Raw genomic sequence first — 14,906 nt, 5'->3', positions numbered from 1 at the left:
TCACCGAGAGAGAATTTAGCATTTCCTTGCACGCAGCGGTGTTTCTCAGTGTTTTCCCGTGGGTTCTCGCAAAAGTGCAGCGCACCTCGCCGGACAAGCAGGCGCAGTACCGGGACAGAAAGTGCGGGACCGCCTCCAGGTCTCCGCAGGCGCCCCACGGGGTTAACTGGGCGAGTTAGAGGTGCGCGCCGGAAGCTCAGGGACCGGGCCTACTGTGGGCGCCAAACCTGCGGCTCCAGGGGCTTTTTATTACGGTTGGGTCAGGACACTGTCAGGCCTGGGGTCCGGGCACGGAAAGCGGCCGAGGCGGTACCCGACCCGCAGAGGCCGGAGGCCGCCAGGCCCTTCCCAGCCCGCTCAAGGTCCCGCCCTCGGCCCCCGCCGCTCAGGCGTCGACCCGGCCCCGCCCCCGACGCTCCAGGCCCCGCCTCCAGACCCGGCACCTCCCGGCGCCGGCCCCCGTCCGGGCCGCCGCAGGCCCCGCCCCGCCCCGCCCCTGTGCGCGCTCCGCTCGGCGGCCGGCGAGACGCGGCCGCGGCGCTGCTTTCGCTCCTTTGTGCTCGGGCGCGGCGGCGGCGGCGGCCTGTCGGGTCCACACCGGCACGTCTTCTCTGCTCGCCAGCTCGCGCTCTCTGGTGACGGGCCATGGCGGCGGGAGCGGGCGCGGGCGCGGGGGAGGCGGGCTTCTCCAGCGAGGAGCTGCTGTCGCTCCGCTTCCCGCTGCACCGCGCCTGCCGCGACGGGGACCTGGCCGCGCTCTGCTCGCTGCTGCAGCAGACGCCGCGCGCCCACCTGGCCGCCGAGGACTCCTTCTACGGCTGGACGCCCGTGCACTGGGCCGCGCACTTCGGCAAGGTGGGCGCGGGCGCTTTAAGGCGCCATTTTCGGCGGCTTTCCTGTGGGGGTCGCGGGAGGCGAGGGGCGCGGGGTGTGCCGGGAGCGCGGGGCGGAAGCGCGGTGGGTGGCGGCGGCGCCCCGCGGGGCCCGGGGCGCATGTGCGGCGGCGGCGCCTCTTCGGAACGCGGGCGGCTTCCCGGAGGCGCCGCCCTGCGGGTGAGGGCCCGGGCCTCCGGCGTCGCGTGGGCGTCGGGAGGCCCTCTGAGGAAAGCGCGGGGCCCGCGGGTCTTCTCGCGCGCGTTCGTACGGGGCTCGCGGGCCGTAGGTGATGCCGGTGCTCCGACTGTGCCGTCGGCGGACGGTGTGTGAGAGGAAAGGGACGCGGAAAGAAGCGTGTGGGGAATTCTGTGTAGAGAGCTGTGCGTGTGCTTCTGCGACTCGGCTTGCCGGGTTCAGTGTAGTCAGCGGTGGTTCAGTTACGTTGAAACCGGGAAGGACGAGGGCCGCTTTGAGCTCCGAGAAGACGAGGCAGCCGCGCCGCCGCCTGCGGGGCGCGGGCCGCCCGGCCGGGGAGGAGCGGGCAGGAGCGCCGCGCGGCGCTCCGCGAGGGGCCTGGGCGGCTGAGGCCGAGACCCCGGCTCAGGGACCCTTGGCAGGTTCCCCGCGGGAAGGATGCGGCTGGGGTGACACACGCGGGAGTGTTGCGGGGGGTGCGAGGTGCGTTCCCGTCTCGAAGGGAAACCGCTTCGTTTTATGTGCTTATTTTTACCAGCAGAGGAAGCTGCTTTACTTCGCTCACGGTGCTACAGTTACAGCTTCTGGGAAGCAGTTTCTGAGTCCCCTGGTGAAATGAAGTCTGATTTATTTCAGGGAAGGAAACGAGAGGGAGTTGGGACGGCGGGGCGGAGGCAAGTCAGTGAGTGACGATCCCCCGACTCCCGCCTGTCTGGTACCCAGCGCCCGTGGGAATTCAGCCTCCGCAAACAAAAATAACAACTCTGCTTCCTGCTCTCCTCCTAGCGGCCTCGAGTGTGGGTTTCCCAAGGCGGGCAGTTAGCCGAGGCGTTCTCTCCCTCCTGAGTGCTGCTTGCCCTGGTCTGTTTTTACATTAAACTGTAGGTCACTCTCGGAGCACGGGTTCTCAGCATCTTTTGTCCTTTCGCGTTTGGGGGGGAGACAGCCTGGTAACTGGCAAGGACAACTTCCTCAGGAAAGGCTCCCCTTTTGATTTCAGTCCTACCCTGTTGAGAGGGACACAGTGTGACAATCCCATACATTCTGTAGAATGCTTAAAGCTTCCTTACAGACGGTCACTCCGAATATTTACCAATCCAAGAGTGCCTCTGGGTATCTCTGGAAATTGAAAATAGCCATAGCTGCTTTACAGTGCTGTAAATGGTAAATTTCATGCATGGGTGTTTTATGAAAATAAAATGAAACCAACTGAATTTTTTTTTTTTGAGTCTACTTCTGTAGGGCATGAGTAATAATGAAACATAGGAGACCAAGTAGTAGATTAACCCCAGAGACCGAAAATTGTAACGCAAGCTGTTAGTGTTTCCAGCTGTTTTTAATTATGATGACTGTAGAGTCTTGGACACAGAAGGGGCCATAGAAAGTATTGTTCAGTCTGTGAGCAATGACTGCCAGGGTAGAAGTTAGGCCAGGACTCCTGGCTGTAGGTTCCCAGTCCTGTCTCCCGTCCTCACCCCAACAGCTTCCCTTTTTCTGTGTAAATTTAAGCCTGTAGTGTTCTCAACCTTTGCAGGAGCTCACTAAGCATTTAGTGTGTTACGAACTGTTCCCAGCTCTCAGGTTGTGTTCCTAGAAAATCTCCAGTTGCACACAAGTTACCCAACCCTTTATGAGGCGTTATTTTAAAATTCTAATTACGCCTTGCTTTTACAGGCTGTTGTACTGAACAGTATTTTTCCAGAATTCCAAACCTGGTTTCCTACATCAAGCCCATAGGTAACAAATTTAAGTCCAGTGAATTCTTAGTTGATAAGATTAACCACTTTTGGCATACCAAGGTGTTTCATTTTTGTTGGGTTTGAGACCTGCTCATCTTATCCCTAGTATTGGCTGTCATTTTTCGCTCAGTACCTTAATAAAGTTAATATATTAAAATATACCAGTGGTGCCTCTTGATCAGCTGTCATTCCCAGGTTCAAGTTCTTTGAAGACAGTGTGTACCCTCAGCTGTGAGAGTTCATCCCACAGAAATGTTGATTGCAATGATCTGAGCTTTGCAAGGAAAGGCTTAAGTTTCAGGAAGACAGTGAGAGACATGGAGAGAGATCCAAGTGTAGCTGTTCTTCATTTGAAGTCTGTCCTCAGGAAGAGAATTGTTGGCAGTTAGAGCTTTTTCACCAACTCTGCATTGTGCTTAGGGAGGGGAAATGGGGGGAGGGCAGTCGTGGGACCAGGATCCGGGATCTGAGGACATACTGGGTGGAACAGTGTAAATCTTTGAAGACAGCAGGACTTCTTTCCTGGTGCTTGGCAAACGGTAGGCACTTGCCAGATATTTGTTGTGTGATGAATTCTTTTACCCAGAGGCTAGTATGATACTGGTGCCTGGCTGCAAAGTCTTGGCTCATGTGTCTTCGTTTTAGTCACCTGCTAGGCTCCGAGCTCAGCTGTATTCTAGGCCTTTTTATTGTGGGGGTAGGGGGTAGGTTCGGTACAAACAGTTTGGGAAGACTAAGTGCTGCCCTCTGGCTGACTCCACACATCTCTTCCCCGAGGCGATAATCTAGAGGGTGGGCCCCAACTGAGTGTCCCTCGGCTGGTGTGGCCTGTGCCAGGGTGTGCGGAGTGGCCTATGCAGGCTGCGGAAAACGGTCTTTGACTGCAAAGAGTTCACCTACTAACCGCTTTACCATTTATTGTTTAGAAAAGTGTGTGGAAGTGGTGAAGTGTAGTGTTGATACAAGTCCTCGAATGTATGTGTAATCTAGTCTTTTCTGATTTGGGTTTTTTTTTTAATTGAGCTATAGTTGATTTACAACATTGATTTTGGCTTTTTCAACTGTAGGAAAGACAAAATGTTTAAATTGGTATAGTGTCAATTGTTTATACTTTCTGTTCCCTGTGTACCAATTTTTTTCTTACAAGACAAGGAAAAATACTCTTTTAAATAAGCCTTTTTAAATTTGTATGATACTGGGAGGGAATGACTGTTTTCTTAAACAGGAAAATGCCACTTATCTTTGTTACAGAATTTAGATTACTAGTGTGACATTTAGTAGTGTTCTGGCATTTACATGTGTTCCATCCTCCCTCCCGCTGTTCTCCAAGTTGGAGTGCTTAATACAGTTGGTGAGAGCTGGAGCCACGCTGGATGTCTCCACCACGCGGTACGCGCAGACCCCGGCTCACATCGCCGCTTTTGGGGGACATCCTCAGTGCCTCGTCTGGTTGATTCAAGCAGGAGCCAGCATTAACAAACCGGTAAGGCAGTGCCCATGATTGACGTGGTTTGTTTTTGTTTTCTTTTTCCAGCTATAATTACAAGGTGTTGAGTTCTAAATTTAGGCTTTAATTAGAGCTTGATATCTTTACCTTTGGGCTAACTGGAATTTATGTTTATTGAATTATTTGTAGATAATTGGCCCTTGACATAGCAGTGCCGTCTGTTTAGAGAGAGCTTTTACCTGTTATGTGATTTGCTGTGATCCACAGTGAGTTGCCCAAGGTCACAGCTAGTAACTGAAGGAGCCTGGCCTTGTGCCCAGGCTTCCTGGCTCCCCTGCTTACAGCTGCCTTAACGTCATTTCCAGAGGTAATTGTGAGAACACATCTGTCCCAGTGAGAGAATGGCTGTGAAATTATCTGTAATCATCTGCGTGGTTAAGTTACCATTAGCAGATTGACCAGTGTGAGTTGGTATGGCCTCAGATGCGAGTCGAGGATGACGACCAGACACAAAGAAGTAGCCAGGCATTGTGCAGTCAGTGACTCCTGGACGCCAAAGCAAGGAAAGGTGTTCAGCAGTTGTTTAAAACAAGGATCAGTGAGAAAGGGGCGTGAGGGATAAGCAGGCATTTGTCCTCTGGACAGTCTAGTAGACACAGCATGAGGAGAGCCCTGGATTTTAGGCTCGTCTCTGTTTCTGAGCTGGAACTTACCCGCTGCCCCTCCCCCTTCCTCTGTCTCCACACACAGCACCTTGACGTCCTCACTCACCTCCTGCTGTGTTGCTCTGATCCCTGGGTTCAAGGGTTACACCCTGGGTGATGCCTGACCCCCCTGGTCTGCTGCTCCTGTGTCCTCCTCCTCCCCTTCTGGTAGCAGGGCACGTCCGCCGCCTCACCTCCATGGCCGGGCAAGTCATTTTCTTGGTTGTAGCTCAGTCTCCTTATCAGTAAGACATGGATAGCCCGTGAATAGCAGTAATTACTATTTAGTATTAACATGGAGTTTTAAGTATAGACGCCTATATGATAATTTTAGTTAAGTTGTTACATAACGTTTAGTTTTGAGAGATCTAAAGAAATTGTCTAATGCTGCTTTTCAGATCTTTTAAAATCTAGAACTCCCCTTTTCATGTAGTGTTTTATAGCAGCTCAGTATTTTCCACAGATGAAATGTTTACGGCTTCTCCCGTCCCTGCTCCCCCCTCCTCTGAGCCGCTCTAGGGGGCTCTGTGTGGAAACCCCTCCTGAAGTCCACTCCCTGGGTGGGAGTCCCCAGAGCCCACCCTCCTCACAGCTCTGCCTCTGTGTAAACAGCCCCCCAGCTCAGCACCCCCAAGTCGTCTCATGTATGAGGCTGTCACTGGGTTTTTCAAGTGCCCTGGCATTGCTCCTGGAAGGGCCTCGGTTGGCTGTGGTCTCATGTGGGGCACTCTGGCTGTCAGGCTGGACTGCTGTGATGGGCACCCGGTGGCTCATCATGAGGCACACAGGTTTTCTCATTTCCCACATAAGCTGATAAAACTAGATCCAGATTTTTCTTATTCTTTGTGTATTATTTTTCTGAACCGAGCATAGCATTTCTTCTTAATAACTTAGTTTTAACCTATTTTCTAGTCTTAATCTTTTGACATGTTAGTTACCATTCTAAGTTCATTTTCCTCGAGTTGAGTAGAGACTCTCCCTGCCATCTCTAGGTTACTGAGGCTCACATGTACTGTTTGGAGGCTATGTGTTCTAAGTTTACCCAAAGAGGAAGTGAAGTTAGTTTTCACGTGGTTTATTTTTGTAAGTCTGTAGTGTCTACTCATGGGTATCACTTTTTGTAAGTGTTTGCAAGTCACCTCTTTTTACCCCTTCTAGAATGGTGCTGGCATTTGGTAGTGCCTTCAGTTTCTTATAACTTGATTAGAAACAAGGTTTTTCTTCGTTAAAATTCAAGGTGACTTGTCTGTCTTCAGATTTCTGGCACCTGTCCCACTTTCCCTCATGACTCAGAGTTTGCCAGCAGCAGTTCTAGAATCGTATTACAAACTGTTTGGTGTTTTTGAAATATGACTGGTGTGAGCTTGAGCTGTAACATTAAAAAGGCTCTTTACTCTCCCTCTCTTGGCTGCTGTTTTCTTTAAATACTGTGTATTCTGCCCTTCCCTCTTAGATGGTCTCCTCCTGTAACAAAAAAACAGGAGCGAGTGGTTTTGTTTTTCTCTGTCATCTGTTGCTACCCCACCATCTTCTTGAAATAGTATAGAAAATCTTTTTTTTCTTCTCGTTTCAAAGATAGCTTTAAAAACCCTTTTTTGTTTTCTTGAGGTTTTTTGCTGTTTATTTGGCAAAACCTCGGGTCTGCTTTTCCTGGCAGTGCTTATGTATAATTTTTATTTATCCTTAGTATGTACCTCCTCTCTCCCCTTTTGGGAAATAGGGGTAGGTTTTGTTTTTGTTTTCATTTTTTATCCGAGTTCACTGGATAGTTCCCTGTATAACCTCATGATTTTCTATGTTTCTTTCTTCAAAAATGGACTATTCTGTTTGGAATTTTACTTCCCTTTTGAGCTCATTTTAAAATAAATATACATACTTTACACTGTATAAGCAGTTGAGTCTTTCATATTATGTTTTTCTGTAAAGTAATTACCACTGTTTCTTTCCACTCTTGCCCTAACCTCAGCTTTCCCCACCGTGAGTTACTGCACATGGGTGAAGTGCAACACTGACTGGGTTTATGAATGAATTATTTTCCAACTGCTGCACACTGCCTGGTTGCCCTACTCCTGCTTTATGTCTTTGTCCCTTAATTATTAGTCTTCTGCTGCCAAGTTCAATGTCCAGTGATGATGACATGTGTTTGTTTTAGGAACTGTTGCTGCTCATTAGCCATTTGGGATTTCCCAGGCAGAAAGTCCTAAATCAGTTTTCTAACAGAAATGACTTTTTTCTTTTGATTACTGTACTTTTCATTACCTCTTATTTACCTGAGAGCCTATCAGTGAAATTGTATTTTAGATTTTTTCCCCATTCGTACAGTGTAAAGTAATTCCTTTTGTTGTTGTTAGATGACTGCATTAGTCTTCAGAGTCATGTCCTTGAGTCCGCTGCTCCCTCCAGCGCTGTTTCCTGAAGCAGCAGTGTGCTGCTCCTGCAGCCCTTCTGAAGGTCCTTGAACAAGTCGTCCATCACACATAGCCTGAGTTGTATGCAAAGCTGGCTGTGTTTGACCCTTGTGTTCTCCCTTCCCTTCTTTTCTTGACCCTTTAACCTCAGTCTTGTTGTCTAAAGCATAGTGCTAACTCAAGTTCAAGATAAAAAAATCCAGGGGAGGCACTGGTGATGTCACGACAGGCTGTCCTGTGGTAGATATAGGTGAATGTGGATAGACTACACCAGACATTAGATGTTAGGCCTTGATTACTATTTTTTTGTCTGAGGATAATAATTTTGGGTTTTACATACATTTGTGCTAAAATCCATCATAAAAATGATTTCTGAATTGCCGCGCAGAGTGTACGTGCTGTCACTGCTGGAGAGGCCCCAGGATTTTTTTGTTCTTGAGCTGAGGATTCAAGCGAATATGCTCCTTCCTTGGTCTCTTCCTATCTCCATTTCTTTGTCTGCTTCAAATTTAGCTCATCATATTGTTCTATTTCAAAGAGGAATGAGGTGGTACTTGAGCTTTGTTAATTCCTTTAAAAACGCAGAGGTCTTGTTGGATCTAGTTGAATGGTCATGGGGATCATTTTTGTCATTTCAGGACTGTGAGGGTGAGACTCCTATTCACAAAGCGGCTCGCTCTGGGAGCCTGGACTGCATCAGTGCCCTGGTGGCTAATGGGGCTCATGTCAAGTAAGTGTCTTCATTTATTCTTGTCAACCAACGATGTAGCCAAGAGTCTTGTGTTTAGAGACAGGATTTAGAGCAAGCGAAAGCCCTGAGCTTTGTCTTCAATGCTAGTAAAATACTTTTGCTTTTTAGATCAGTTGGCCTTAGTGAGCAAATTGTTGTATGGGTTAAGCTGACCACTGGCAGAAAGGGGCTTAATCACAGCAGCCTCAGAATTCCTGCCGTCAGAGAGAGCGTACTGGGCTGGAAAGGACAGTTAACCAATTAAATTTGGAACCTGGCGTCGTTGACTTTGCCACTGACTAGTTGTGTCACCATGGGCAAGTCTTCAAACTTTTCTTTGCCAAGTTTTAATTTCGAAACTAGTGCCTTGAATTGGATTAGAGTATCTTTTCAGGCCTCTCTGGCTCGAAAAATTCTTGCAGACAATTAACTTTCCTAAATTTTGATTTTCTCATCTTTTAGCAGGTGAGAGAACATCTTATGTTTCAAAGACTATTATGACTTTTAATGATTTTATAATTCCCTGTAAAATGTAATTGTATACATTAAAAACTTCAAACTCATTCTGTGTTTTTGATACTGATGGCATTATTTTAGAATATCCTAGTTTTAGCCAGTTTACATCAACTGGCTTATTTATGATTTGCTAGAACAATATTAATATTTAAGTATATTAATTTAAAAATGTGATCTTGTATGCAATCATTAGCTAGCCATGGCATTATTCATTTATTTTAGGTATTAAATTTATTTGTATTAACTTTCTCTTGAAGATTTATTATAAAAATTTTTCTTCTGCAGTTCACAGCATTAACAAAATGGATGCGGTATTCACCCTTAAATGTTGAGTGTAAGCTGTAGAGCTATAGTAACCAGAATAACTACGATAATACCAGCTTTTTTGTTTTACCTTGAGTGTCTTAAATATTTCATAAAAATTAATTACAGACCACTTTATTCTCATTGGAAATGTGAAAATTTAGACTTTGGGAGAAACAAAACCCACAAAACTTAGTTTAACCCTTTGGTTTCCACTTCATTGCTTTGACTCTGTATTATGATAAATACTGAAAATAGATCCTGGACAGCAAAACCATGTAGGTTAATGCAAGGCCTGTCTAAGACCAGGGGCTGTCATCAGGCTCTTAGTATCTGAGCTTCTGTTTCATTCAGTATTGTTGTTAAGATCGGATACTGGTTTGGGCTTGGATCATTTACTTACATAGCGATTTAGTGTTATAAATATATGACCTGTATTAAATGTTACATGGCAGGGAACCTTGTGACTTCATATGAAGTTATGACTTAAGGTAATTAAAAACAATTGATAGTGTGAATATATATTATACAACTTAAAAAACATTGAGATGATTCTCAGTAGATTGCTTTTAAAGCAATTGTAGATACCTGTTTCTTAGCTGTCTTTAGATTAAAAACTCAAATCTTTAATTTTAATAACAGAAGCTTTGATTGTAAAATACAGAGTCATAAAATAATTGAGTAAATTCCTTAATTGTCATTTATTGAAATAATGAGTAATTAGAAGTTGATCTTTTCAGTGACTTATTTTTCTGAACAATAATTGGTCCTGAGCATTTCATTACAAAAATGTTAGTTTTATTCAGTTTAATGGATAGCTTAATCCTTTGAACCAATAAATATCTTTCTTCTGCTATGTCCTTTTTTTAGTAGGTGTCTTTTTAAAATGAGATCATTTTATTTACAATTCTGTCCTTGTTACAGGACCCTCGAGTGTCTCTTTTCCACCAAGTGTGACTGAGCATGGCCTCGAGTGCCAGTTTGTTTTTCCTTCTCAGTATAAGAGCCACTCCCTCAAGACCCTGCATATGGTGATTTCCCTTGACTGAACTTTCAGATATTTTTTAGAAGAAGCATTTAGCCTGAGCCACCTAGCCAAAAGCGATTCTTTAAATGATCAGTCTTTGTCCTGGAGGTAGAGCACCAGTAATTATTCTTTATTGCTGTTGTATGTTTGGTTATTTAGTTTTAACATCTGGATAAAATGTCAGTCTTGCCAGTAAGGTAAACTGTAAATTGCTTTTTAATATCTGTCCTGCACATTTTTATAGTTAGCACTTTTAGTCTACCAGTAATTTGATTACCCCAAATTATGGTACTTAGATCTCTTTTACTTATTTCCTATAATGCTGCTTGTATGGTAAAGTGTAGTCCTAGCAAATAAAATCTCTTTTTCTTTTAAGATCATCAAGGGACACAATTAATTTATTTACTTAAAGTTATGTATTTTTTTTTCCAGTTCAGAATGAGCCACATTATTCATTTTAATATTACACTCTGTAGTATTCAGGAGATAATAGAAATTTTTCCTTTTCCTGTGAATAGATTAAAAGCTGTCTCATATCAATATTTTATCACACTTGGTGGTAATTAATAATTTTGTTGTTAATTTCTAATTTGCTTTTTATATATTTGCTACATAAACTGGCTAAAATCTGAAGTTGCTGCTTTTTGGGTCATGGGGTAGGTAATGGTGAGGGCAAGTGTACCAGGCGCCCGTGGCTAGAATGGTCTGTTACATAACCTACTTGTCAATGTAGGCTGCATCTGTAAGATAACGCATGTCAGCTGCTGTGCACCGTAGCACATTTTCTAGCACCACACGTGAGTATGTTGATGGAGTTTCTTTTTCTTCTCTTATTTTACATCTTGAGTTTTGGTGCCAAGTTTTCTTTTTCATGTGAGGTTTTGTTTCTGCTTATATGATTGTCATTGCTGTTGGCCATTAGATTTGAGATTGGCCACATCTAAAAATAAAAACACACAGGATTAGATGTCAGTTCTGCAACCAGACTAAGTGTATGCAGACTTTAAGTATCTAAATCCCTGCAGACACTTCCCATTCTCGTTTTTTCCCAGTTATGGGGTTTTCATAAGTTGAACTGTCATCATCCTTAACTTTGCGTCATTGCAGCCAGGATGCTCCACACGTAGACTTTTTGATTAGAAGAAGGGCATATACTAAGACGGAAAAGTTGTTGCCTTAGTCTTCTTCTGAATGATCAAATAAGGAACAATGTAAAATTAAGTCTTAATGTGATTTTGGAGAAAGTCTTTTAAAACTTGCTGTCTGATAGTTAAGATGACCTGTTACTCCTAACATTGTAAAGTGCAGATTTCCAGCCTTGGGCTATCTTTACTTTTAGTATTCTGGCACTCATTGATTTTGGTTTCTTTATTTTCTTGAGAGATAAAGTGGGAAATGTTTCCATATCAACCAGATATTAAAGTGGATTTTTTTATGCCTCAGGGTAGGAATGAAGGGATTTAGCAGGATTTAGAGGTACAGAATTGCTCGCATCTAAGGCCAACTTGCTAGTCCATTTTAATATCGCATTGTACAGGTGCCAGTGTTTTAATAGGTTGTGACAAAGTCCCTTAGCTTTCTGTAGGAGAGCGTTTCTGTAGAAGCCACTGACTCTGGTAGCCAGATCTTCCAATAGGCTACATGTATTTTAACTTAATTGTTTTGTTCTCAAGAGGAACTTAGCTGTGACCATCAGATAGCTGCTGAAGCATCTATAGCCTTGTATAAGCAAGTTCAGTGACTCACTCTGGAAAAAATCTTTCTTGCCTAATTTAGAAAACAGACACAATTGGCTGTAATAACAAAAGTTTGAAAATGTGATCTTAATAGACTTTTTTTTAATGTTGCAAAAAAAAAAAGTAATTTGTTGAACTCTTAGAAATTCTTAACTGAAATAGAATTGCTGTAGTTTGGTGCATATTTATGATCCACCTTTATTTGCTTACCCATAGAGCTCTATCTGGAAGCAAAATTTTCATTAGGGCAAATCATGCGATGAGCATATTTAATACTGGTGTCAGAAGTCGGTGTGCAGCTTTTGCCCTTAGCAAATTGTAACCCAGATTTACTTTATTAGACATTTATTCATGTTTGAAATTTGTGGTTTCTGTTCATTTGTTTCTCTGTTTGCCCTTCAGAATAATAGTCCGACCATGAAGTTTATCCGAAGTGTAACTCTAAGTTCATAGTTTCTGGTCTCGGATCCTCTGCCTTCCAGTCCTGACTTCTTGTGTTGCCTCCCTGACCTGCTTGTCACTACGATAGTTCCAAGGCTCTTTTTTCTTTTTATTAAATGGTCACAGGCAAGGTGGAGGGGTTATTTCCTGAGATAGCTGTTAAAGTTCTGTCTGCAGGACAGGAGAGGTAGATAGTGGGCTGACAACATTCCAGAGCTTTTGACGTTTAGTTTTGGATTTTGATTATTTTTCATAACAGCTCGAACAATATATAGGCTTTTTGTTTGTTTTATTTATTTATTTTTATTGAAGTATAGCCGATTTAACAGTGTTGTATTAATTTCTGATGCACAGCATAGTGGTTCCATTTTATATATATATAAAATATATAGGTTTTAATGTTTGTTTAGCCATTGCTTTTTTATAAATAGTGCTTTCAAATAAAACCAATGACTTCTAAGTTCAAGTATCTTTCTTTTGCTAAATTATAGGTGGGAGCATGTTGAATTTTTTTGTCAGACTCTTTGAATGAAGCTCTTACATTTTATGAATGCAAACATAATTGGGGTTCTGTTGCAACATAAAACCATCCTCAATAATGTTGAACTTGAAATGAAAACTTGGCACCAAATTTATTCAAGTAGAAACTTTAAAAAATAGTTTCTTCCTATTGTTACCTGAAGAATATATTTAAGAAAGTCTTCATAATTGTGCATTTAAGAGTTTGGATACCAAAGGGTTAAAAATACACGTTTTTCTTTTACTGAAGAAATTTTAGATGTTTGTAATGTTTTGTCTGTACAAATAGACATTTAGTAATGTTTTTCTATCTTTTTTTTTTTTTTAATGATTCCCTGTATTTGCTTATTTCCATCTAGGAATAGTTACTAATGTATTTGAGATACAGCATACCAAATTTTAAAGTAACCAGAATCGTGAGTTAATGGTTTTTAGTCCATACTATTAAACTTTTGTTGAAATACTGACCTAATTAAGTTGGCTTCATGCTGAAAATTACTAGAGGTAATTGAAAAGGCAGTGTTTTAGAGCAGTAGCTCTTGGTCAAGGTGGTCACATGACAATGGCCTGCGCTCAGTAAATGTGCTTCTGCACCTCATGTATGTATATGTATTTTTAATCCAAATGTTGCCTGCAAATATGTGATCCCTTATTATTTAAGTTTCCTGTTTTATGAACCATTGCCCGTTTTGAATCACACAGAAGATTCTGAATCTGTAAAAACTACACATGTCAATGTTTTACAGCTACGTAATTCGAATTGACTTGGTTTTTTCAAGTAATCCTAGAAAGGGGGAGCATTCCATATAGAAACTGCTGAAACTGCCACAGGTGCTTCTCCGAAAACCTTACAGTTGTGGCATTGAATGTTCAGTATGGCTTCCTTTCTCCACACGAGGCATACTGTTGAGGTATTTGTTGCGGTGATTGGTTTTAATGCTAATCTAGGAATTCAGATATAGATTCTTTAGATTTGCATGCTTTGCTTACCCTAATTTATGATATCTACCTTTTTATTTGTAAACTAACAATAGTTAAGTTGAGATCAGAATTTTAACAGAACTATTATTTATATTAAATTGTGGTTATCTTTTATTGTCACATGGCATTAATGAAAAGAAAACATCCTGAAGGTGATGTGACAACTCAGGTTCTGAAAAGTATTGTAGATATTTCCTGATCCGTGGTTTTTCAAATTTAAAAACAAAAACAAAAACAAAAACTTCTTATTAGAATGGCTTCTCATATGTTCTGATGTTGTGACACTGTAAGTGGAAAAGAGATGGGGCATTCGCTGGCCGCAGAGTGGAGTTTTGTTTTAAAGTACTTTGGGGAGACATTCTTAGATATAGTAAGTTTTAATATTCTATTCAGAATTTCATTACAGAAAGTATAGTATATAAGCATAAATAAATCACAGTAAATATTATTCTGCGTCTTCCCATATTCTCATATCTGATTTTTAAATACCAAGAACTATTGGGAGAAAATGGGCAGCCTGCCCTAAGTTGACTTTTCATAGTCTCCAGTAATGTTACAGGAAGCAAGTCCGTAAATAAAGGCAGTGTCATAGCCTCTGTAACAAATTGTAGCAAATTGACTTTACTAGCCTAAGAATCTGATCATGTCAGCTTTTAAAGTCATTTTTAAAGCTTCAACAAACTAGATCCAATTTGAACATTAAGTTGACTGATGTCTAATTTTTAAAAATCTCTGCCCATTTACAAAGATTTTTCAAATGATTATTAGAGGGGACCAAGGAGGGTGAACTAAAGCTTTTCAATGACCTCACAGCACGTCCCACATGGGGCCTGTCATTTTCAGAAATGGACAGAGGCGTAGTCTGTCTGCCCAAGCGCAACAGACTAAGAACACTAAATTCAAAAGTATATATTTTTTCAAAGATTTGGTCTAAAAATAATCTGTATACTTTCATTGCTACCCTAATTTTAATGCAGCATACTGTTATTCAGAGTCATTTTGAACAGTGTCTTCCAGGTATTGTAAATTTCCCTCTGGGCTAGTGTGTAAAGACTGCAGTTCAGATGAACCTTGTCTGAACCAGCACCTCACTTGGGGTTGACGGGAAGGCCCACAGTCAGCGCACTGTGGCCATGCCACACTTGCAGTGAACACCTATGGATTGAAGGGTGAAGGTTTGTCTGATTAAACAGTGCTGTAACAGAATGAAGTGCCACATTTGAATGTGAAATTATCTTAGAACCTGTAAGTCCCACGTCACATTCATGTGCCCAGCTCCCGTTG

General features: G+C 42.8%; 1 protein-coding gene across 8 annotated transcripts in view; it reads left to right on the top strand.

The window, feature by feature from the left end:
• The first annotated feature begins 500 nt into the window (after positions 1-500).
• Positions 501-14,906, top strand: part of ANKRD10 (ankyrin repeat domain 10) — a 31,289-nt gene continuing 16,883 nt past the window's right edge. Inside the window, exons 1-4 of one of the 8 annotated variants that reach the window (XR_012511780.1) lie at positions 501-855; positions 4,141-4,293; positions 8,008-8,099; positions 13,388-13,552. Coding sequence is in view for 5 of the 8 variants with exons in the window: in XM_074378551.1 (XP_074234652.1) it covers positions 646-855; positions 4,141-4,293; positions 8,008-8,099; positions 9,843-9,879 (492 nt within the window). In the remaining 3 variants the exon portion in view is untranslated. Of the gene's footprint in view, positions 856-969; positions 1,054-1,179; positions 1,199-4,140; positions 4,294-8,007; positions 8,100-8,900; positions 10,326-13,387; positions 13,553-14,906 lie in introns of those variants that run through there. The other 7 variants (XM_074378551.1, XR_012511781.1, XM_074378552.1 and 4 more) reach the window with 7 other exon arrangements.

The sequence above is a fragment of the Camelus bactrianus genome, chromosome 14 (genome assembly GCF_048773025.1).
Source record: "Camelus bactrianus isolate YW-2024 breed Bactrian camel chromosome 14, ASM4877302v1, whole genome shotgun sequence".
NCBI lineage: Eukaryota > Metazoa > Chordata > Mammalia > Artiodactyla > Camelidae > Camelus > Camelus bactrianus.
The sequence above is the reverse complement of the archived record's forward strand: the minus strand, read 5'-3'. Positions and strand labels throughout refer to the sequence as shown.